This window comes from Diaphorina citri, unplaced genomic scaffold, assembly GCF_000475195.1.
Source record: "Diaphorina citri unplaced genomic scaffold, Diaci psyllid genome assembly version 1.1 scaffold225, whole genome shotgun sequence".
Taxonomy (NCBI): Eukaryota; Metazoa; Arthropoda; class Insecta; order Hemiptera; family Psyllidae; genus Diaphorina; species Diaphorina citri.
The window spans coordinates 185,288-210,201 of NW_007377662.1; the positions used below are offsets into that span (position 1 = coordinate 185,288).

At 36.5% G+C, this 24,914-nt stretch overlaps 3 protein-coding genes and 2 non-coding genes across 5 annotated transcripts in view; 3 read left to right on the plus strand and 2 right to left on the minus strand.

Moving 5' to 3' along the window:
- LOC103506287 (phospholipase A1 1-like) overlaps positions 1-24,150 on the plus strand; it is a 34,467-nt gene extending 10,317 nt beyond the window's left edge. The window contains exons 4-8 of the mRNA XM_008470671.3: positions 112-263; positions 20,307-20,558; positions 21,001-21,186; positions 21,542-21,707; positions 23,156-24,150. Of these exons, the coding sequence (XP_008468893.1) occupies positions 112-263; positions 20,307-20,558; positions 21,001-21,186; positions 21,542-21,707; positions 23,156-23,900 (1,501 nt within the window). The 3' untranslated portion in view covers positions 23,901-24,150. The remainder of the gene's footprint in view (positions 1-111; positions 264-20,306; positions 20,559-21,000; positions 21,187-21,541; positions 21,708-23,155) is intronic.
- On the plus strand, positions 8,525-9,227 carry LOC103506286 (neuropeptide SIFamide-like). Its single transcript, XM_008470670.3, has one exon. It carries the CDS (start codon positions 8,910-8,912, stop codon positions 9,135-9,137), a length of 228 nt encoding a protein of 75 aa, XP_008468892.1. The 5' UTR covers positions 8,525-8,909; the 3' UTR covers positions 9,138-9,227.
- LOC103506285 (neuropeptide SIFamide-like) lies at positions 21,945-22,343 on the plus strand. Its single transcript, XM_008470668.3, has one exon. It carries the CDS (start codon positions 22,026-22,028, stop codon positions 22,251-22,253), a length of 228 nt encoding a protein of 75 aa, XP_008468890.1. The 5' UTR covers positions 21,945-22,025; the 3' UTR covers positions 22,254-22,343.
- A 383-nt stretch (positions 24,151-24,533) lies between the features above and the next one.
- On the minus strand, positions 24,534-24,606 carry Trnar-ccu. Its single transcript has one exon. It is a non-coding gene; the product is annotated as a tRNA-Arg (tRNA).
- A 234-nt stretch (positions 24,607-24,840) lies between these two features.
- Positions 24,841-24,913, minus strand: Trnar-ccu. Its single transcript has one exon. It is a non-coding gene; the product is annotated as a tRNA-Arg (tRNA).
- Between the last annotated feature and the right edge of the window lies 1 nt (position 24,914).

A 24,914-nucleotide genomic window follows, 5' to 3' on the forward strand; every position in this document is an offset into this window, starting at 1 on the left:
TGTCAGGTTGATGAACAATGGTTGACCATGTTGATGAAGTCTCGCACTGATTGATTGATATTCATTGATTGAATATGTATTGATTGAATAATTTGCATTGATTGATTGCAGGAACAATCCAAACACTAGTGAGCTCGTGTACTTCTCTGATGTGTACGACAATGTCACGGCGTCTTCCTTCAACAGATCCTTGCCAAACAAAATCATCGTGCACGGCTACAATGCGGATATGAACCTTGATATCCTGCAGAATATTAAAACAGGTGATGATTTTTTATTATTATTATTAATTATTAGTAAACAAAAAGTCCGAGCTATGTTTTTTTCCAAGAGGTTTGATAGAGAGAAATGTAACTGCTAAGGTCTTATCGTCCCGAAATCGAAGAAAGAAGGAAGACGGGACAGGAGAAAGTCAGCCGTCCCAAGAACGGACATTATCCGTTCAGGATAAAATACGCCCCGGGCGGGAATCGAATCCGCTACCTAGCGCTTAAGGGCAGACGCGCTAGCAACCAAGCTAACGAGGCTGGCTTCTCTACTTTTTAACCATAAAAATTCGCCAAAATTTTTCGTTGAACAAAAGACGAAACAGACAAAAGGTATTTAACTTTCGGAGTAAACCCGTTTAATACTCCTATCTGTTTGTTTGAATAAGAACAAAAATGAAAAGTCTCATTAAAAATAAGAAATAAGCCAACAGTACTTCTGCTTGGATAAGAACCAGTGAAAAGTCTCAAATTAAGATACCCCAACAGCTCAGGTAGACAACACCTCAGTGATTTATGATTCATTTATGTTTAACACTTAGATAATTTATGCACACGTTAATCTGTTGAATTTTTTACACCTCGCTAACAGCTTACCGACATACCTAGGCTTCATGATGGATGTTGAACACAGTTTGGATTCAGATATCATTCATCATACTCGGTTTTGCAATAAAGATTTTGATTTGACAAGGCAGACAGAGGTTTCGAAATTATTAACAGTGTTTAAACACGTAGGTACGTCAGAACAATGTATTTCCAAAACCAAACTAATGAGAACCTTCATCAAATTTGCAAGTATGGTAATGCCGGTAATGCCTGAAGAAGCCTGTTTGTAAGGCGGGAAATGAAAGCAAAAGAAGTCAATGGAATGTCTAGCTTGAATAATCTTACTGATATGGGCAAAACAAGAATACGAAGAGTCTAACATACGTGGTGTAAATAAACCTTACGCTTACTACGCAATATATTTAAAACGGTTTGGAAAAAAGTACTCAAGTAACATCAAACCGGTTTTAAAACACATACTCAACCGTACTTAAAGTTAAACATGGAAGTACCTCAACTTTGCATGGTGGGAATATTTGGATTTAAAGATTAAAGATGATGTCCTCTCGAAATCACTTCATTTTGAAGGTTGTAAATTTAAATCTTTCCTGTGAGTAAGACAGGTAGAGGTACATACCATCAAGTTGAGCCAGAACTTCGTTAGGAAACATTAGGAGCTTTCAAAGAATAGATATTAACCCTAGAAGGGTAGACGTTAGTAAATTTTACTCACACCTCGTTTATTTTTTGATTCTGCATCTCATAATCGCAAACGACCGGTCTTTTTCAATGAGTGAGTAAAATTTACTCACGTCTACCCTTAACGTAGGTACCTAAAAAACAGGTTACCTTTCTAGGGTTAAAAAACATTTGAAACACTACGTACTTAAGTACTTATGTCAAAAGTGTGATACCTATAATTTATTATTGGCTACAGAGATGTTGGCAATCTAGGGTTAAAAACATTTGAAACACTACGTACTTAAGTACTCATGTCAAAAGTGTGATACCTATAATTTATTATTGGCTACAGAGATGTTGGCAATTTTTATATTAATTTGTATGTTGTTTTAAGCTTGAAAGAAATCTGAATCAATGTTTTGTTTAATATCTACCCAGGTATCTACGTCTAAACTATCTGCAAATTTGAAATGACATACACAAATGGTAAATTATTGGTCTAAACTAAAATATTTTCTACAAGTGTAGGTACTTATGTCACGACTCAAGAATTTGGATGACATTCAGGATCTTGTCAAAGAATTGCAGTCATCTAGAAATGAAATCTTACGTGAAAATGAAAAATTAGCAGGCGAGATTGTCAAGTTAAATCGAGAAATAAACGAAGTGAATAGCTCCAAGAAAGAATTGCAAAATGAAAACGAAGAACTTGCAACAGAAGTAATAAAATTAAGTACAAGTGTAGGTACTTATGTCACGATTAAAGAATTTGGATGACATTCAGGATCTTGTTAAAGAATTGCAGTCATCTAGAAATGAAATCTTACGTGAAAATGAAAAATTAGCAGGCGAGATTGTCAAATTAAATCGAGAAATAAACGAAGTGAATAGCTCCAAGAAAGAATTGCAAAATGAAAACGAAGAACTTGCAACAGAAGTAATAAAATTAAATGAGAAAGTGGAGGAGTACAAAAATCTTTATACGATGGACAACCTAGCGAAAGAAAATCTACAGAAAGTCATAAAGAATTCTCAAAAAGAAATCGACAAATTAGAAGAGACTTTGAAAGTTAAAGACGAAGTTCTCAATAAGCTGAAAGAAGATTATGGAACTTTTATGGATGAAGTGTGCGATGAAAATAAAAAGCTTAAAAATACTATTGACTGTAGAGAAAAAGAATATTTAAAAATGGATAAACTCAAAGAACAAAATGATTGCTACAAAAATTGCATTGATAACCTAGAAAAGGAAGTAAGGAACTGCTTGAACAAAATATGTTGTCTGCAGGAGACAATAAATTGCAGAGATAAACAAATTGAAGAATTAAATTTAGAAATCAAGAAACTTGAGAAAAGAATAGCAATGCTCACAGATAACTTGGATCTTGCTTCTGCTGCTTTGGAAAAAGTAACGGAGGAAAATAAAAAGCTGAAAGATATTGCTGATCAACGAAAACAAGTTTTATGTCGCTGTGAAAAATGCAAGTCGGAATTGATGATCGAGATCCAAAAATTCGATAAACTTACTTGCACAATGGAGAAACAGTTAAAAGACAATCAGGCATGTATACAACAAAGCTCAACTTTCAAAGTTACAGGTGAATGATCATTTGATCAAGATTCAAGAAGTACCACTAGGTACCTAAATTACGAAAACGAACGATCCAAGCCGAAGTGAATGGTACTTGGTATGATCGCTGTTACTAAAACTCTAGCCTTGAGGGTATGTTGTGCATTCCAGCAAGTAGAGGTATTATCAGTTTTATCAGGGAAGTGGTTCTCAGCCTAATGGCCCCCGAATGAGGCCTATTCCCCATGCCTCTAAGGGCTCAGTTTTCAGACTTGTGGTCCAAGGAGTCCTTTGGGTCATGCTTCAAAGGACTCCAATCGTTGTATACTTTACTTGCAGAAAAATATATCGGTTGTACTTGCCAATTTTTGCGGAGCTTCCTAATCAAAAAATATTAAAATCTATCAAAGGTCATTTCTTGATTTCTTCCAATAGGGTAAGTAAAGGGCTTTAAATGTCAAAGTTGATATTAAATTTTTTAATGTCAACTACACTTATCGGTAGATAGGTATAAAATTATCAATGAAAATTTCAAGATGATTATTAAGGACCTTCTTCCGACCGAAAGGACTTTTCAGCTGATGGATCACAAGAGGACAGGGGTACAAAGTCCATTTTCCCAAGCCTTTGTTGGAAAGAAAATCTCCTTTCTGGCCCTCAATTTTCTTGTGGATTAAAAAGTTGATTCTGGTCTTTAGAGAGAAAATCTCCTTACTAGCCCTCAATTTTCTCCATTTAAAAGGGTTGTTTCCTCCTGCCCGCGGAAAATTTTGTGAAAAGCTTCCCCAGTGTGTTCACATTAATAAAACTCTGGTCTTCTCTCATCGTTCATGAAATTCTCCTCTCTCTTCTCTTTTCTCTTCTCTGTGTGATATTCTCTTCAAACTTCTCTTCAGTCTTCAGTTGAGTTGAGATTGTTCGCTTGCATTTGCAGGGCGTGATTGTTTTTTTACGAAAATAAAACTCGGTTTATAATTTAATATTTATTTCTTTGATTGTATGTGCAATAAAAATAAGGTGATTGTAGTTACCTAGGTGGATATTTTCGCTTAAAAATCTGCAGAGTGCATTCGGTCGTTCTCAGAATTTCCACGGAAAACTGGAAAAGTGGTTCTTTTATAAATTTGATAAAATTTGTTCGCAACATTAATCTTAATTTCGAAAGTACCACATATAAATTGAAGTTTTTGCAATGTAGGTACTGGATGGGCCTTCAGAATGTGGTGAACTTTGGTATTGGTATATAGTGCAGAAAGGAGTTCTTGTCAATAAGTTTGTCAGTTTCACAATCACACTGTATGTCTTCTTATAATTTCAGTCACACTGTATGCAAAATATGACCTGTTATGATTTCATTTCAATGACCTAATGACTCATTATTTTTAACACGTTTACTTAGACACTCGGACTTATTGTCCACCTGGAATTTTAAGCATGACAAACTCATTAGGCAACTCATATGACACATCACCTGACGCGTAGTGACATAGTGTTGAAAAGGTATCATCTCCACCATCTTCAGTAATAGCCATTCCATGTACAGATAAAAGTGAGGGATCTTTCCAGTCCAAATCTGCCAGTGACGTCCAGTCCATCACTTTGATTTTTTGCTGATGGCCCCAAATTGAGGTCCCCAAAGGCTCACCGACATTTTCAGTAAGTATTACCTTGATGGATCTGTGGTATCAACACTGGAGTTGGGTCTCCAGTGTTGCAGATCGCATTGTTGCCAACCCTCTCGATCTTGAGCTCTTCTCACGGTCCCAGTAAGTATCGCTAGACGTTTATTCGACACTTGACTCAGTCAGACATTGGTTTCTTCAAACCACTGTCTGGCTGAATCAAATAGAATCATTCCAGAGGAGTCAAACAAGCACTTGACCAACACTATTAACCTAACTGTTCTCTACAAGTCTACATTATTACCTACTTATTATTAATTTGATGTTTCAAAACCACATGACGCATTGCCCTCAGTGGATCCTGTGGTTCTTGGTTCACTTGGTTTTGTTATTATTTATGTTATTAAAGTCAGGGGTAATAAAATAAGTTAAGATTTGTTAGAAGCTTCACGTGGTTCAAACCGTATTTTGGTTCCATTTGTCATAGGATTGGACATGGAAATGGAAAGATAGGGAGGTAAGTACATGGTTCTTTTTGATCTTAGCTGTAGCTCTCTTTTAGCCGTCAGTAAACTTCCATCTAGAAATGGTATAAATACACGAGTATTATGTGTAGTGCTAGTGCTAAGTTAAGATTTGTTAGAAGCTTCACGTGGTTCAAACCGTATTTTGGTTCCATTTGTCATAGGATTGGACATGGAAATGGAAAGATAGGGAGGTAAGTACATGGTTCTTTTTGATCTTAGCTGTAGCTCTCTTTTAGCCGTCAGTAAACTTCCATCTAGAAATGGTATAAATACACGAGTATTATGTGTAGTGTTAGTGCTAAAGATGTTTGCAAATTGCAACATATCATATTTGATCTTCTAAAAATTAATTCTTACTAAACTCAACTTGGAAATTTTGAATTTCAATATTGGGATTTGCCAATAAGTTAAAAATCAAATTAACGAATTTATGAATTCGAGTTGGTTTAGAAAGATGTTTTCTAGTTCCCTTGGTTTATCAAATTCAGTAATCCATATTTCGTGCATTCCTTTTCCAAATTGTACTTTGCAATAACCAGCTCTTCAAAGTTCTCTAGTCTGCAATAATTTGACTGCTTCAACATTGTATATCCACCGCCCTCTTGTTTTGCTAGTGCTAAAGATATTTGCAAACTGCAACATATCATATTTGATCTTCTAAAAATTAATACTTACTAAACTCAACTTGGAAATTTTGAATTTCAATATTGGGATTTGCCAATAAGTTAAAAATCAAATTAATGAATTTATGAATTCGAGTTGGTTTAGAAAGATGTTCTCTAGTTCCCTTGGTTTATCAAATTCAGTAATCCATGTTTCGTGCATTCCTTTTCCAAATTCTACTTTGCAATAACCAGCTCTTCAAAGTTCTCTAGTCTGCAATAATTTGACTGCTTCAACATTGTATATCCACCGCCCTCTTGTTTTGCCTGTGGCATCCAAAGCGATATCGATACTGCCCAATAGATCTTCCCATCACCAGTCTGGGATGGTAAAGTGTTTCTTGAGATTTATTATATCGAGTTTCTCGAAAAGCAATTATGGTATCTTTGTTTTGCCCATTGCCTCTCTTAAAGTCTCTTGCGTTAGGTCGTTGGTTATTAGATGCAATTATGGAGTCAATCTCTGCGAATTTCAAGCCATATATCAATATGGTCAGCTATCCAATTTTGTATTTTGACTGAAGAATCGTGTAGCTTTCGTCTTGCAAAATGTATTGCATTCGAGGATGGTTTCACAATACCCGTTGATTATTCTCTTTGTTAACTTTGTTTAGAACACATTTTTCATGTTTTGATCCCTGTCAAGCACACTTTTACTTTCACACAATTTGTTATTCGCTTACTTTTGTTTGATTACAACATAGTGTCGCATTTCTATTATGGCACACCCTATTTGTGGAATACCCAATCCATATTTGTTTTACTTTCTATTCATTATTACACCAACCAGACACCTTCCATTAGTACACTTGTAATCAGCAGAGCCCACACATAGGCAGGGAATATAACAAACATTTTTGTTGCATACATGGGTATCTAAAACATACCTAATTCACCTAATTGATGTGTATTTGGAATTCCACATGCACGGTAGTGTGTCTGGCCAAGTTACTAAAATAGGCAAGGTACTAAAATAACTTCTTCTTGCTTTTGTAGAACCCTGTCTGCTAGTTTTCTGCTGCCATCAGCAAAATTGGAGTATTTTGCCAGTTTTAGACAATCCTCCTCACCTCTTCAGAAGAGAAGATCAACCAATATGTGACCAGTGTCAAGAACCAATGACAATTGAGCACATCCTGATTTCTTGCAGAAAGAAATAGGCAAGGTACTAAAATAACTTCTTCTTCTTGCTTTTGTAGAACCCTGTCTGCTAGTTTTCTGTTGCCATCAGCAAAATTGGAGTATTTTGCCAGTTTTAGACAATCCTCCACCATCATAATTGCCTTTTAGAATTGCCTTTTCTAGTGATGGTAACTTTTTCTTATGATGGTATCATTACCCAAAGAAGTAGATATTTAAAACTAGAGGTTTCCACAGCAGTAGATGTTCGCCATCCAGAGGAACCGAAAGAGGGGCTTAAATTTATTCTTTCGACGACTCTTTATCTTGGCCTTCCACATTTGTACAGTCATGGTTTTTGTCCTGGGATAGCATTCGTACAAGGCACTCGCTTGTACTCACAGCAATGCTGGAATTGGTGATTCTCATGATTTTTTTTTATTATCTCAGAAAAAACTATAAAAATTAAAAAAAATATTGAGACTAAAACGAAGAAAATTTCCTGAAAAACATGTAAAACATTTTTTTTTTTTCACACATGGCCTTGATGCTTAGCGTGTAAATAAATAAATAAAAATAAAGTACTGCAACCTCATTACCTCATTCACACGGTGATGCAGTAAATATACCTACGTTTGAATAAAATTTATTTTCGCAAAATAAACCAGGGCTCAACCTACTTGACAATGGTAGGCATAGCAACCTATTTACTTTCAACTTGAAAAACGAACAACAAGTAGGAAAACCTGTCCATTTTTCATCCGTCTTTTGTCGTACAGTAAAAGCTGCTTGCTTTTAACGTGCGTCTAGTTTTACTGCAAGTTCAACTTTTATGCACACAGGCAATTTTTTAAACAGCATAAAATACTGCGATTAAAAAAGTATGAAATATACACGTACCTACCTACCACCTAAAAAATCATCCTTTAAATTTCACTTGAAAGTCTTGAAACTAAAATCCTAATAAATTGCGTTATAAAAGACACCACGAAATTAAATTATGCCTCTGTGGCTACATAAAATAAAAAATCCCTTGCTGATGGCCAGGAGGGATGTGTCCTTTGTCCGAGTTTTTATTAACTCTTAAACAGGAAAGAAAATTTGATTTTAATCAAATTACACTTCTTTATTGTTATAAAAGACACCACGAAATTAAATTATGCCTCTGTGGCTACATAAAATAAAAAATCCCTTGCTGATAGCCAGGAGGGATGTGTCCTTTGTCCGAGTTTTTATTAACTCTTAAACAGGAAAGAAAATTTGATTTTAATCAAATTACACTTCTTTATGAAAGAAAGGATATCAAGGGACTCCTAGGATAGGATCGAGTTTATCTACAGGTCTTCCTGTATTGTTCCTATCAAGTACACTCCAGTACATTTTATACGGGACTCCTTGGTTTCCAGGTTTAGGCCGTGATTTTATTCGATACGATTTCTATCTTTCTATGTTGGTATATCAAAGACAGTACTATTTACTTTGAAGTACCTAAGATTCTCTGGACAAGTGACGGTGATTTTACCCTAAATTCCGTCACTAGCCACCCGTCTCCTCGCATTGAGTGTGGCCGGGAAAAGCCAGCAGCCCGCGATTGCCCAAACGGTCCCCCATTCGGATACTAAACACGCGCAATGTCGCTTAAATTCAGGTATCCATTGGGACATGGATACAGTTGTCCCATGGCAGCGAAAGAGGTCCGTATTGAATGTACTCGAGTGTACACATAATTACAACTAAACACAATTACAACAAAGTCACATGGGTATAGAAAACAGACGGCAGCAGCTTCAGCTTTCAGTATAAAAGCTCGACTACATGTAACAGGAAGACCATTGTATTCTGTGCTCTCTTGCCTAGTGTATCATCACAGTTTCATCACTTCTGACACCTGTTTCCACCTCCACTCTTCCACTATGAAGTTCACCCTGGTCTGTGTTGTGTTCATCGTCTCCACCATTCTTCTCTTCCAAATGTCCGCGGCTACCTACAGGAAGCCTCCCTTCAACGGAAGCATCTTCGGCAAACGCAGCACCAACACGATCGAGTTCGATTCCAACACGGGCAAAACTTTTGCATCCATGTGTGAGATTGCCTCACAGGCGTGCAACTCCTGGTATGCCTCTGCTCTGGACAAGAAGTGAATAGCTATCCAGGAATTCCGAGATGGTCTGGTTGGAATGTTGCGGTGAGGGAAGTGAATCAGAAAACGAAAATGGGAATACATTTGGAGGACAGTTCATTCAGCGCCTCTTCATTGAACGCGAATAATTCCATACAGCACGCCTTCGTCGATTCTAGCTGAAACTCTACAGTTTAAAGTTTGATAAGCGCAAACCTAATATTCCAGTTCGAAAGGACACAATTCATAAAAGAATCAAATTTTGTAATGAACTTGAGAATGCGTAAGTTTTCAATCAACTAAATTGTTTATAAGATTTTTTCACCCCTTTAATTTGTGTATTAATTTTATTATTGTTCATCAATCATGTATTGTGCATTCCTAAAAGCAGATTCTTCCCTCAGCTGTTTTCTATCTAAAAATGATTTGATTTAATTAATAACTATGAGGTATTTTAATTACCAAATAAGCATTGAAAACAAGACATTTTAAAAATTGATCATATTCAGACTATAAGCTTTTCACTCCCAAGTACCTACATAATTATGTATTAATTTTGAAAATGAACTGTCTCCAAATATATTCTCATTTTATAGAGAAATATTATTTAAACTAATAAAAAAAATATTTAGTTTTTATTTAAATAAAATAAAGTGTTGTAAATTTTCCTTGTTATTCCGATTTAAATAGGGCAGGTTTCATAAGGTAGATAGCAACTTCAATAAGGTTTCAACATAGTATCTAGTCTTTTAAAACCTCGTTAAAGTTGCTATCCACTAAAACATAGAAAATAGGTTTAACTTCTTGACCTTATTTCGAACACTTTTTTACAACCGACTTCAGAAGAATGATGAGAAAACCGACAAGTGTACACTTTAGAGTCATCTTATCTTCGAAGGTCTATAACATTTGACCCAAAGCATCATTTACACTGAGGTAACACGTAGCAAGTGACATCTGGGGTCAAGGGGCATGAGCTTCAACACTAGAGACTGGCGTGACAACATTATCATCCTATCTATCTTGGGTGAGATTGAAGAATATATCAATACATCGCGAAAAAACTATATTGATATAGAGCGGTTTTCGAGATATCACAACGTGAAAATGATTCTACTTGAATTAGTGTTGCGTTGTTTATTGAAATTGAAATTCAACCAATAAACGGGATTATTGCTTAGATCAATATCTACCATATAAACTTAAAGGTGTTTAAAGATACAAGTCACGTGACACTTCTACTTGCTACCTCAATGCGAATGACGTCTAAGAAGACACAAGAATGTTTCCTTGCATGTTCTTTATAGTACCAGTAAATCGGATCGGATAATTTATGTTCTCAAGAGAAAAAGTAGGTAATAAAATATTAATTAAATTCACGAGAATTTAAATTTAGACATTTTAATTTCAAGACAAGAAAAAAGTACCTTTTTCAAAATCACAGAAAAGCTTGTAAATATCAGTTTAATTTGAAAATTACATACGTAATCGAGGACCTATAAAAAAATTCATGTAAAGTTAATGAAAAAAACTATTGACCTTTATCGTTAAAATTATTAAAAGTGAAGACAGGGTCCTATTCCTCCATAAAGTTATATAGAGAAATAGGACCCAGGTTGTATTTTATACATTTGAGAAATTCTTCCGATGTTGGAATGTTCTTCGGAATCATTAAAGTAACCATTTCCAAATATCTTTCGAAAAAGACGACAGTACCTATAATGGAGGAGTTGCAAATGGGTAAAAATTATCAATAAATGGTCGATTCTTATGTAAAAAGTTGGGAAAAATCCAAATCTGAGTCAAAACTCCGAAAAAATAACTGTAAACGATCGAAAATTCAATTTTTATTTTCCGTTCTAATGAAGATGTGTGACGTCAGACTTAACCCTCCACCATCATAATTGCCTTTTCGAATTGCCTTTTCTAGTGATGGTAACTTTTTCTTATGATGGTATCATTACCCAAAGAAGTAGATATTTAAAACTAGGGGTTTCCACAACAGTCAACAGTAGATGTTCGCCATCCAGAGGAACCGAAAGAGGGGCTTAAATTATATATTCTTTCGACGACTCTTTATCTTGGCCTTCCACATTTGTACAGTCATGGTTTTTGTTCTGGGATAGCATTCGTACAAGGCACTCGCTTGTACTCACAGCAATGCTGGAATTATTCAATTGAACTCAATGAAGAATTGCTGGCCCAGTTTATGTCAGTCCGTATGTAATCCCTAGGGCCCTGGGAGATCTTTTGTATGAGTCCCAACGTGCTGTGTATGAGTATGAATATATGAATATGAATCCCAATGTATTTCGTTATAATATTATACTAGCTGAGCTTCTTCAGTCATAATCTTATCTTGAGCTTCTTTATATTCTTTTAATGAGCCTCATTATAATATTTATTTATTGTAAGAAGTTTCGTTTCCTGAGGAAAAGAACGCTTGAGATGGATGCATAAGTCTTGTTGTAGCAAGATACATACGAGTAGCTTCTGTTATTCGTTAGTCAGGTTATTCTTCGAAAAATTAAATGAAGGAAATCTGAGAAATCAAGCGGAAGATTATTTGTTTATCATGTTTGGAACGAACTTCTATTTCTGAACAAAATGTTACCGAATATTCTTTGCTTTCAAAAAACACTGAAAAATCATTTCTTTGCTTTCCAGGTACCTATTATTATTTTTTAGAGAAATTGAGAAGGTAACTTGAAATTAAGCAGAAATTTTACGAAAACAATATCATACGGAATAGATGTAGGTATACTGTTGCCAAAAGCTCACAAAATTCCAGTTCCAGATTAATATCATTCCAGATAAAATTGATGAAACTGTACCTCCCACCCCTATCTGACAACATTGCCTTTGGTTTCCAACTTTGCAAGCAACCCAGTTTTCTCTAAAACTTGGTGTTCATTCTTTCACAGACATTTTAACTTTTTTAGCTATGAAATTTGCTTTCAAAAGATAGCGGCATAGAATTTGCAGACATCACGAGGTGAATAGAAGCAGAAAAAAGCATTAATCCAGCAGCTTCAATTACACATTGAGCATAATAAAGAGGTAAAAATTCTACTCTAACAAAAAATAAAACCAAGTAAAAATTCTACTCTAACAAAAACAGACATTACGTTATAATTGCTGAGAAATGCTTGAAACAACTAGGTCATGAAGACTGCATTGAAATCCCCCTTACCAAGGGGGACGTTCCCCCCTAGGGGATTAAGCCCCCCGGTCTAGGGTCCCCTGAGGGGGGGGGGGGACAGAGTCTTGAGATTACAGTTTAGTACAAGCTTAGACTTATAAAACTGCATGAAACGTGAATAGATTTGAGTTCATGTAGGTATGCTGAATGCATTAGGAAATGCACGCTACATCAGGAGCTTGGTACTGACTAGATAAAAAGCTAGACGTTTTTCTTATCACTTTGTATGAGGCGGCTTTGAACACAAGTTAGCATTTTCAGACCAATTTTTACAAAGAAATTTCTGGCGTTCTCAGAACTCAGAAAAAGTCCGTCTTGAAAAGGCGGGTCTGGACGCCACGTTTTATCAGGTGTTTTACCCGTTTATCGTATCAGTTAAAATAGAATAGAATATACATTGTTCATACTACCAGTATAGGGCTGAAAGGTCGCAGTCTAAACAGTTAAAAGGGTTTTGTTTGGACTGCAATCTGTCGATCATACGCTGACTGATGACCTTTCGACGGTAACAGACAACCTTAAGTATACAATCCCGGATTTTATTATATTATCTTAATTTCCAAAGTACACATATAAATTGAAGTTTTTGCAATGTAGGTACTGGATGGGCCTTCAGAATGTGTTGAACTTTGGTATTGGTATATAGTGCAGAAAGGAGTTCTTGTCAATAAGTTTCACAATCACACTACACTGTATATGTCTTCTAATAATTTCAGTCACACTGTATGCAAAATATGACCTGTTATGATTTCATTTCAATGACCTAATGGCTCATTATTTTTAACACGTTTACTCAGACACTCGGACTTATTGTCCACCTGGAATTTTAAGCATGACAAACTAATTAGGCAACTCATATGACACATCACCTGACGCGTAGTGGCATAGTGTTGAAAAGGTATCATCTCCACCATTTTCAGTAATAGCCATTCCATGTAAAGATAAAAGTGAGGGATCTTTCCAGTCCAAATCTGCCAGTGACGTTCAGTCCATCACTTTGATTTTTTGCTGGTGGCCCTAAATTGAGGTCCCCAAAGGCTCACCGACATTTTCCAGTAAGTATTACCTTGATGGATCTGTGGTATCAACACTGGAGTTGGGTCTCCAGTGTTGCAGATCGCATTGTTGCCAACCCTCTCGATTCATTTGTCCAAATATTAGTTCATTTAGGTACCTTAAGCTCTCAAACTCTTACTAATTCTGTAGTCAAAATGGTGCAAAAATCATGAATCTAATGATTCATCCCTCACGCCCCTTTGATATTCCTTCACTCCTGTTGAACTATTACATTACACTGAAATGGGGGTCTTTTCTGACGAAATTCCTGTGTGCCGAGTCCAGTATGTAGGACTACAGCAACCCTGTTGAACTACATATTGAAAAAGGCCGAAAGCAGAGTCACAGAGTCCCCAGACTCCCAGACTGAAACAATAGACCAAATGGTCCTGGAATGGACTGATGATTGATTATACTGGTGACTTTCTGGTATTACCGCTTTTTTTTTATCTCTGTATTGCTATAGTGGCGAGTTCACGGTCAAACGAAACAGATTAGAGCAGGAAACAGTGCAACAGAATGGGGGAGTCACTCAGTCAGACATTGGTTTCTTCGAACCACTGTCTGACTGAATCAAATAGAATCATTCCAGAGGAGTCAAACAAGCACTTGACCAACACTATTAACCTAACTGTTCTCTACATTATTACTTATTATTAATTTGATGTTTCAAAACCACATGACGCATTGCCCTCAGTGGATCCTGTGGTTCTTGGTTCACTTGGTTTTGTTATTCTTCTGGGGTGATAAGAGAGGATTGCGTCAATGGGACTTGCACAATAAAAAATCGCGTCTGATTATAGAATAGAATAGAATACCTATAGCATACGTATACCTCATTTATACTGTTAGGATGAGATTGAAAAGTCCCTTCGAATGAGAAGTTGGGAAGTTAATCACAGTCCTATCAATTTGGACCATAAAAAATAAAATGGGACCAAGTTCTGGCCATTTTCTGAGCATCTTAAAAATAGGAAGCTATGCTATAATGGGTTTAGTGTCACTAGCGCTTACAAGGCAGGCGTTCTACGTGCTTCAGTGTTGCTCTCTAAGTTAACTAGGCTGGCAGTGTCATGAAAACTATTCCAATAGACACACACTATGATAGAGTATACATAGACCTAATACCCAGGTAGGTATGCTAGTATGGGTACACCAAATTAATTTCTAGGTCGTCTCCACATTACAACTTCCTCATATGGCACCACGCTATCAATGTTAGTACGCATAGCTACTCAATATGTATACTTGGAACATAAATGTATCTACATAAATATGTATACGAGTATTCTGTACAATACATACCTAATGATTTTATGATACAAACATCATATTTATGCATGTATCATTGTATCAGTATGGCACTGCAAACATGTTTGTCTGGTGTGAGTCATGATTGTGCTGTGTGAAATACTATGGAGGTGTTTCCCGAAATTTCTCCTCTCACCTCAGACATGTTCATGTGTTGGGAGGTATCAGTATATATTATTTCAACTCAACATGCAAAGGAAGGAACAAAAGGGAATCGCAGGGAAAGGGAATCGAAGAATAGAAAAAAAGCTCGTGTTCTGGGATTAAAACCAGAAGTGGAAGAGGAAGGAGGACAGGATAGGAGAATGTTCCGAAAAATATCCAGGAATCGAATCCGCGACCAAGCGCTTACAAGGCGCTACCTTTCAAGCTAGGCGAGTGTATAATGGATCATGTTTTTTTTTTTTTTTTTTTTCTTTCTCTCTCCCTCCTTCTCTCTTTCTTCTTCTCTTCTACATTTTCAACACCATCGTAAAATCTATTTCCATCTTTCTCTTTTCCGCCCTTATATTCACTTCCATTTTACCTCTATACTTTTCCTGTTCGTTTTCTCAACTTTCAGCCGAGAGCCCGAGACTATACCGAATGTTGGGTTGTACAAGTAGATAGGTATAGGTAATTCTTTGAAGAATGTCCTAACAAGGCTGGGCACACCCCAGAAAGCAACACTTGGTTTACAATCCAACGCGCGACCACTTCAGTGATTCATTGGAAATTGGCACTTCGATACCATCACCCTTTTTTGCCGTTTTTACTGTCATCTGTTGTCACTTTTTCTGGATGTCTCAATTTGAATAAATTTATACTAAATTTCGATGAACTGAGAAAGTTGAACAAGCTCTTCGTAAACTTTTCAACTCATCATTTATTATTTTATTAGATTAAGTTGTGAAATTTCGAAACAAGAAAGAATTTTAATTTCTTCTTCGGTTCGAAGAAGGGTCCTTTATTGGTTTCTTGAACTAATTGATCTAGAAATCTCAAGCAGCGCCCATAGGGCCAGAAAGGAAAGGGAGATGAAAAATAGACTACACAGACAAAATGCAAAATTTTAAAACATTAATTTTTAACTGTGTTAAGCATATTTAAATGCTTGCCACAAATATCGTTCCCCAATTATTACACCTAGATAAATTTTATGACTTGACTTGGACTCGAACCACCAACCTCCAGATCCAAATGTCCAACGCGCTAAAATCTGCACCACTGAGGTTGGTGACAAAATGCAAAATCGTCAAGTTAAAACACCTAGACCTCACGTCTCACAAACTATAAAAACCAGGACCGTCAGTGAATCATGGTAGCTGGTACACCCATAAATGTGTTATGTGGGTTGGTTAGTACCATGTGAAATGAGATTTTTAATACCCCCAAGTCACACATTTGGTACAAGGAACAAGTAGAAGGAGAGGGGATCCATTTTGAAAAGTCAAAAGTCAGTCTTGCATTCGAGTGACCATTTGGAAAATAGCTGTTTAGGCTTCCGTTTCGCCAGAAAGGTTTGAAACGGAGCGTGTTTATCAAACAGAGATATAACCAGATTATTAAAGGCGAGAACTTTAGAGTCGATATCGGGGAGAGAGCAAATTGAGTTCCAGTCAGCGGCTGCCGCATCACTGTAGAAGAGGTCCGGGTTGAGGTTTTTGAAGTTGCGACAAGTGATAAGTTTGGGGCGGGGTCTGGATGAATATAAGTTGATAAATTGAGTTCCAGTCAGCGGCTGCAGCATCACTGTAGAAGAGGTCCGGGTTGAGGTTTTTGAAGTTGCGACAAGTGATAAGTTTGGGGCGGGTGTTTTCCATCAAAATAATGATAATGACATCTAATACACTATTTTTCATGACTTAACTTGCAAAATATGTAGATCAAATACATTACGGCGATACTGTATGGGTGGATACATCACTATTTACACTTTAATAGGAAAATATAATATAGATCCTGTTCAATCCATGATAACATTAAAACGTGTACACATAAAAGCTTTTTAGCATATGCAGGGATAATGTCGCTGAGTTCGTGAAGTTTACCATGAGAAATGACACGTCTCTCGTCACCTACCACCATAAGGTCGAGGAGAGAGTGCGAAGAACCTGAGTGATAAGTAGTGTCAGTGGGAAGGATATGGAGATTGAGCGATGAGAATCGGTCCCGAAGCTGATCACTAGCAGGGCTGGTGGTAGAAAGATCAACATTAAAGTCACCTAATATAAATCTATGCTGATAGTTAGGAAGGTAGAATTCTAAGGATTCCTGTGTGGGAGGACACTCTAATAACTTTTTCCAAGCTCTTTATGTGGCATTATGGGTGCATTCATACTTTGTGTTACACTAAAACACTTTTTCATATTTTTTATGCTTTTCCCATTGCATCGATGAACTTTTCCATTAAACCAATAACTCGTAAACTGTCTTTTAAACCAGGTTTGTCTCTTTCAGGAGAATCCTCAAAGTTGATTGATTTCTATATGTCACTAGCAGGGCTGGTGGTAGAAAGATCAACATTAAAGTCACCTAATATAAATCTATGCTGATAGTTAGGAAGGAAGAATTCTAAGGCGTCAGAACAATGTATTTCCAAAACCAAACTAATGAGAACCTTCATCAAATTTGCAAGTATGGTAATGCCGGTAATGCCTGAAGAGAAGATCAATCCCGTTTCAGCTAATAATATAGACATTCACGAGGACAATATTTTGAAGTGAAGATGAATGTGTAGCGAAGAAAGTAAAATCGTAGGTGGTATAACTATAACTTCCGAAATGACCTTAGCAACTTAGTATAGTTGAACACGAGACGTCTCTCACCAACAAGTCCAATATGCGCTAGTATCACTCTTACACTCGTATTTATGAACAAGAATGATCGTTCTTAGATCAGTCTCAAGTCAAAATTGACCAATCAAATGCCTTGAGACTATGCTTGGCACGAACTTAAGAGCCAGCATTTTGTTCATAAATATGGGTGTTAATCTGGATGTGATAAGGGCGTAAGACTAGATACTGATCCGTCAGAAAACCTTTACAAATGTAATCTATCATCTAATGTCAATATCAATCTTTTTCATATCCACAGAATACTTCAAGCGGGGAATTCTTGTTTAATATTCTTCCCACGTATGTCCCTGTTCAGTTGTTGTTTACAGTGTCCATGAGTTTAAAAACGCACTGATTTGAGTGAACTAAAGTTTAGATCTTTAAAGTTTAGCTCGGCAGTGAAGTTCTCTCTCTTTATCAGGACTATTAATTCGGGGTGCACTCAGCCTAATGAGGACAATCGCAGCTAGTATAGCTAATAAGTAGAGACCAATGGAGGTATTACCAGTTTACTGTTTTACTGTTTCACTAACTCTCAATTTCCGACTTAGACGATTCTATGCCATAGTGACTGAAGAGGTTAACTCGTCATAGAAACAGCTTGTGTTGAAACACATTTCCATGTATAATAGAAAGAGTACAGTTTCCGATTTTAGTTCATGAAAATGTGACTAAAGATTTTTTATTTCCCTAAATTTCTCCGGATTCGTCATTCTCCTTTCTTTCTCGATAAAAAAAGTATTCCAAACAACTTTTTAGCTAAATCCCTTTAAGGATAAGCTATTCATTTTTTACAACTCATTTTAAATACATAATAAGCCTAAACGACCTTTTTCCATTTCCTACAAAAATTATTTTGCATTAAAAGGTTCTTTTGTTAAAAAAGTAAAAATTGTCATGGTAAATGGTACGGTAAAATGGATGATCATTCATTGCAAAACATTATACCACTTAATATCATTCTGCTCATTTCATGTCATGTAACTACATACCTACCTACCTACTTATGGTACAAATACCAAGATGTTTATTCCATAGTAATTTCACAATAGGTTCCTGAGAAGAAGGGAACTCAATAAACTTCTTGAAAGACTATTATGAACGCAAAATGTAGAGTTCTTTCCGTCTTCTCCTTCTTCCCCCGTTAAACTGTTCGCATTCGCATTTGCTTTCTATACACATTTTATCCAATTATTATGTACTAGGCCTGCTCAATTAGGCACTCTTATCGAATAGGAAATGAACATATTGTGTAAAACTTGTTAGCAGATAAGTACATAAAACAGGTCCGTAATTACAACAGAAAATTTTTACACTTCTCTAATCATATCTGACTGAACAGAAAGCTAAATATCGTTCATCCTAGGCTTTGTTTACAATGCTTATGGATACCTGAGATACTCGTATGATTTCTCAATTTTGATACCATTGGTAATGAGGCTAAAATTGGCTACTAACTAATTAGGCTCAAATTGGATACATGCCAATAATCATGCATTCAGATGAAGGCTCGTGCAAACGGAGTACAGTTTCCGATTTTAGTTCATGAAAATGTGACTAAAAAATTTATATTTCCCAAAATTTCTCCGGAGTCGTCATTCTCCTTTCTTTCTCGATAAAAAAAAAGTATTCCAAACAATTTTTTAGCTAAATCCCTTTAAGGATAAGCTATTCATTTTTTACAACTCATTTTAAATACTTAATTACTTAATAAGCCTAAACGACTTTTTTCCATCTCCTACAAAAATTATCTTGCATTAAAAGGTTCTTTTGTTAAAAACTAAAAATTGTCATGGTAAATGGTACGGTAAAATGGATGATCATTCATAGCAAAACATTATACCACTTAATATCATTCTGCTCATTTCATGTCATATGACTACATACCTACCTACCTACTTATGGTACAAATACCAAGATGTTTATTCCATAGTAATTTCACAATAGGTTCCTGAGAAGAAGGGAACTCAATAAACTTCTTGAAAGACTATTATGAACGCAAAATGTAAAGAGTTCTTTCCGTCTTCTCTTCTTCTTCCGTTAAACTGTTCGCATTTGCTTTCTATACACATTTTATCCAATTATTATGTACTAGGCCTGCTCAATTAGGCACTCTTATCGAATACGAAATGAACATATTGTGTAAAACTTGTTAGCAGATAAGTACATAAAACAGGTCCGTAATTACAACAGAAAATGTTTACACTTCTCTAATCATATGTGACTGAACAGAAAGCTAAATATCGTTCATCCTAGGCTTTGTTTACAATGCTTACTTATGATACCTGAGATACTCGTATGATTTCTCAATTTTGATACCATTGGTAATGAGGCTAAAATTGGCTACTAACTAATTAGGCTCAAATTGAGAAATCATATCTACTTATCTACTGTTTATCATGTACTATATTCTATATAAATTGTTATTCTTATTCTTCATAAATTATGTACAAAGATGCGAATCTAAGGGGATTTCAATAGGACAGTATTTCAACAGAAGGATAAACGGACTGTACGCATGGTGTTTGTGCTGAAGAGAAATATGCAAGAAACTGATGTCATTAGGAGGCAAGAAGAATGTAGATTCTGAAGATAAACCCTCCGTTTTAAATCTCCTTCTTAGATCCGGGCCTTGACATAAGTATGTATAATGCACAACATAAGATATTCCATTCAAGTTATTTATGAAACCCGTCATGTAATCTGGATGTGATAAGGGCGTAAGACTAGATATTGATCCGTCAGAAAACCTTTACAAATGTAATCTATCATCTAATGTCAATATCAATCTTTTTCATATCCACAGAATACTTCAAGCGGGGTGACTACAACGTTTGGTTCGTCAACTGGCCCGAGTTGTGTCGTGGCCCCTGCTATGTGATCTCAGTGTACAATTTGGAGCAAGTGGGCAAATGCGTAGCTCAAATGATCAAACGCCTCAGCAAGTATATAGGGGACGTCGAGCCCGATATGCATCTGATAGGATTCAGTTTGGGCGCCCATGTGGCGGCGTACACGTCCAAATATTTGCGCCCTTATAAACTGCCACGGATTACAGGTATGGTTTGACCGTTCCTTTGTATGCGTTGTGCAATAGGTCCTAAACTTTGGACTGCGCACATACAAATTTGGTTGGAAAAAGTCTCCCATTTCAATGGAACTGTTCCTTTTGTATGAGAGCCAATATTGAACTTTTAATTTCAATTAGGTATTGTCTTTGGTATGTCAAGTTGTTAAGAACCTACAATGAAATCTTCAAAGTCGGAAAATGAGTGGACATACCTATTCGTTTTAAGGTTCCCCGAGTCCAAAAAATTTGTAAATTCTCAGCACATGTATCTGTGTATCTGGTACTGCTTTCAAAACTCTCAATTTTTTGGACTCGGGGAACCTTAAAACGAATATTTTCAACCCATTTCCCGACTTTGAAAATCATGTAAATTCTCAGCACAGTTCTGCACTGATTCTCAACTCACTTCCCAATTTCTTTTCCTGTTCAGGTTTAGATCCAGCCATGCCCATGTTCATGTCTAGAGACCGAGATCATCGATTGGACTCTGAAGATGCCAAATTTGTGGATGTGATACACACGTCCGCTTTTGTCCAGGGTCAATACTCAAGATCTGGACATGTGGACTTTTATATGAACGGAGGAATCGAGCAACCTGGCTGTTGGAATGCCTCAAGTAAGTAATAAATGTTACAAGTGTTGAGAAATCTACATCTACAAGATAAGGAGGAATTGTGTTAAGGATACTTAAATACTCGTCACAAATATCGTTCCCCAATTATTACACCTAGATAAATTTTATGACTTGACTTGGACTCGAAACACCAACCTCCAGATCCAAAGTCCAACGCGTTAACGACTGCAACACTGAGGTTGGTAAGTCAAAGATAAAGAAGTTAGCTCATTAGTTAATTTCGTTAGGTACAAGAAAGTGTTGAGAAATCTAGATCTACAAGTCTAGTAATTTATTGGGTCTCGCTTTTACTTTTTACATTGTTTATCAATTCTTTCAATGTCCTTACTGTCCACAGATCCCTTCGATTGCAATCATCGGCGAGCCCCGCAATACTTTGCCGAGTCCATCAACTCCAAAGAAGGCTTCTGGGGATTTCCGTGTGCCGGGATCATCAGCTATCTATTCGGCATGTGCCCTGTGAAGGAGCCTATCAAACTGATGGGCGAGATGTGCGCTGAGAGGTAAATATGTCAATATTAGACAATTACCCAACAGAACATGATATTCAGAGAAAGTCTTCCATCAAAAGAAACACCGAATATGGCCTGACATAGCAAAACTTCAGTTTTCCATCTGGCAGTCCTACTACGGTTTTGATGTAGCCAACCGTTACGCGGGATTGACATAGAAATAATTAGGATGTGTTTCCGACTTGTCTTGATGAAACTTCTTGAGATTTCCAAAAATCTATAAGACCATTGTATTCTGTGCTCTCTTGCCTAGTGTATCATCACAGTTTCATCACTTCTGACACCTGTTTCCACCTCCACTCTTCCACTATGAAGTTCACCCTGGTCTGTGTTGTGTTCATCGTCTCCACCATTCTTCTCTTCCAAATGTCCGCGGCTACCTACAGGAAGCCTCCCTTCAACGGAAGCATCTTCGGCAAACGCAGCACCAACACGATCGAGTTCGATTCCAACACGGGCAAAACTTTTGCATCCATGTGTGAGATTGCCTCACAGGCGTGCAACTCCTGGTATGCCTCTGCTCTGGACAAGAAGTGAATAGCTATCCAGGAATTCCGAGATGGTCTGGTTGGAATGTTGCGGTGAGGGAAGTGAATCAGAAAACGAAAATGGGAATACATTTGGAGGACAGTTCATTCAGCGCCTCTTCATTGAACGCGAATAATTCCATACAGCACGCCTTCGTCGATTCTAGCTGAAACTCTACAGTTTAAAGTTTGATAAGCGCAAACCTAATATTCCAGTTCGAAAGGACACAATTCATAAAAGAATCAAATTTTGTAATGAACTTGAGAATGCGTAAGTTTTCAATCAACTAAATTGTTTATAAGATTTTTTCACCCCTTTAATTTGTGTATTAATTTTATTATTGTTCATCAATCATGTATTGTGCATTCCTAAAAGCAGATTCTTCCCTCAGCTGTTTTCTATCTAAAAATGATTTGATTTAATTAATAACTATGAGGTATTTTAATTACCAAATAAGCATTGAAAACAAGACATTTTAAAAATTGATCATATTCAGACTATAAGCTTTTCACTCCCAAGTACCTACATAATTATGTATTAATTTTGAAAATGAACTGTCTCCAAATATATTCTCATTTTATAGAGAAATATTATTTAAACTAATAAAAAAAATATTTAGTTTTTATTTAAATAAAATAAAGTGTTGTAAATTTTCCTTGTTATTCCGATTTAAATAGGGCAGGTTTCATAAGGTAGATAGCAACTTCAATAAGGTTTCAACATAGTATCTAGTCTTTTAAAACCTCGTTAAAGTTGCTATCCACTAAAACATAGAAAATAGGTTTAACTTCTTGACCTTATTTCGAACACTTTTTTACAACCGACTTAAAAATCTATCTCACCTTGTCTTTGACAAATTTTTATGTATTGATTCAGTTCTATTGAATACCAAACATCGTCTCTTGTTTCAGCTCGCGAGGATTCTACATTGCTCCCACAAAGTCAGCCGCACCCTTCGCCAAAGGACCTCTGAAGACACTTGAGTCTTCTCCGAGCAAGTCAAAAATCTCATCCACGTCCTCCAGTGAAAACTCCATATCCGCTCCCCCACGGGAAAAGAACAAATCCACCAAGAAAATAGAAAGCAATAAGGAAAGTAACGTGTCCTCATCCCGTACTGGGAAGGCGAAAAAATTGGACGTCGAGAAGTTTGAAAACGCAGAAAGATTTGGCACCACTGCCAAGGCTGTAAGAGAGGAAACCATAGCCAGCACGAGAACGAATGAGATTAGGGCAACTCCGAAACAAAAACCCTCTACACAACGAGCGTCTACAAAGCAAGTCACTTCTACAATCCAATACACATCTACTATTGAAGACACATCTTCAGAGCAAGATACATCTACAAGTCAAGATACAACTACCAATGAAAGCACCTCTCTAGACTCCATCACATCTACCTTGGACACCTCTACAGACACATCTACCATAGACTTTACAGACGAGGAAACCGCTACAGTAGATGACTACAGTGAGGACATAGTCGCCAGCAGTCGAGTGAGTGACGCAGAGTTCACAGATAGTAGGTTCACAAGTAAAGGAACCGAGATTGAGTTATTGGATGACAATACTGTTACCATTACAACCAGCTCGTCAACCACAGAGAAATCCAAATACAGATTCATCTACAAAGTGCCAAGACCTAAGAAAGAGTAGGAAAAGGGTGATAAAGACAGAAAGACTAATCCTTGTCACCTACTACCGAATCATGAAAAGAGGCCGGTTTATCTAGCCTAACACCACTCGTACATTGATAAAAAATAGTTACCATACAAAAATCGATAGGTGCCTATGTAAGTAGGTAGGGACTTATCATTAAAACAACTTACAACTAGTCTCATTTTGTACCTTTTTACTTTTTCAGTGTGAAAATAAAACCAAATTACTTATTTACTGTTATCATAAATATTGACTCCTCAATTCTCAATCTTTCATTTAATTTTACTTCCCAGAAGTAAGCAGTTCCTACTAAGTACATTCCTTACCTCATTTCTCACAAGGTTTTGGAAGTGAGGATAACCAGTAAGCACCTAGTATTATTCCAGATTGACACCAGTAGGTAGTATGATTCCAATGCCTGAAACAAAGCAAAAAAAAAAAAAAAAAAAAAATAAAAAAAAAGCACGCCAATATCAAACTTGCATTTATTTTACTGCATAACAAAAGATGCAGGAACCCAGGAACAATTATATATTTAGCACGCATCGCATCAAAAAGCATAATTTTACACATGACATGGATGAAAAAGCCATTTGGCACAAAAATCAATTAAAATTTGGACAAAATGTTTACCCCTGGTGGGACTCGAACCCACAATCCCCGGTTTAGGAGACCGATGCCTTATCCATTAGGCCACAGGGGCAGAGTTGACAAATTAGGTAACAAGTAAACATTTGATTGATTACCAGTTGTAAAACTTGTAAGGTTCAGGTTCGAACCCTGAAACAGGACCAAAAACAAATAATATTATGAATGAGAATCTATTTCTTAATCTAAAGATTCTAAAGCTATGTAGAATGTTAATAAAAAAATCCATGTAAAAACCCCTTACCGTTATAAAAAGTAATAAAAAACAACTTAAAACAAACAAAATGAATACCCCTGGTGGGACTCGAACCCACAATCCCCGGTTTAGGAGACCGATGCCTTATCCATTAGGCCACAGGGGCT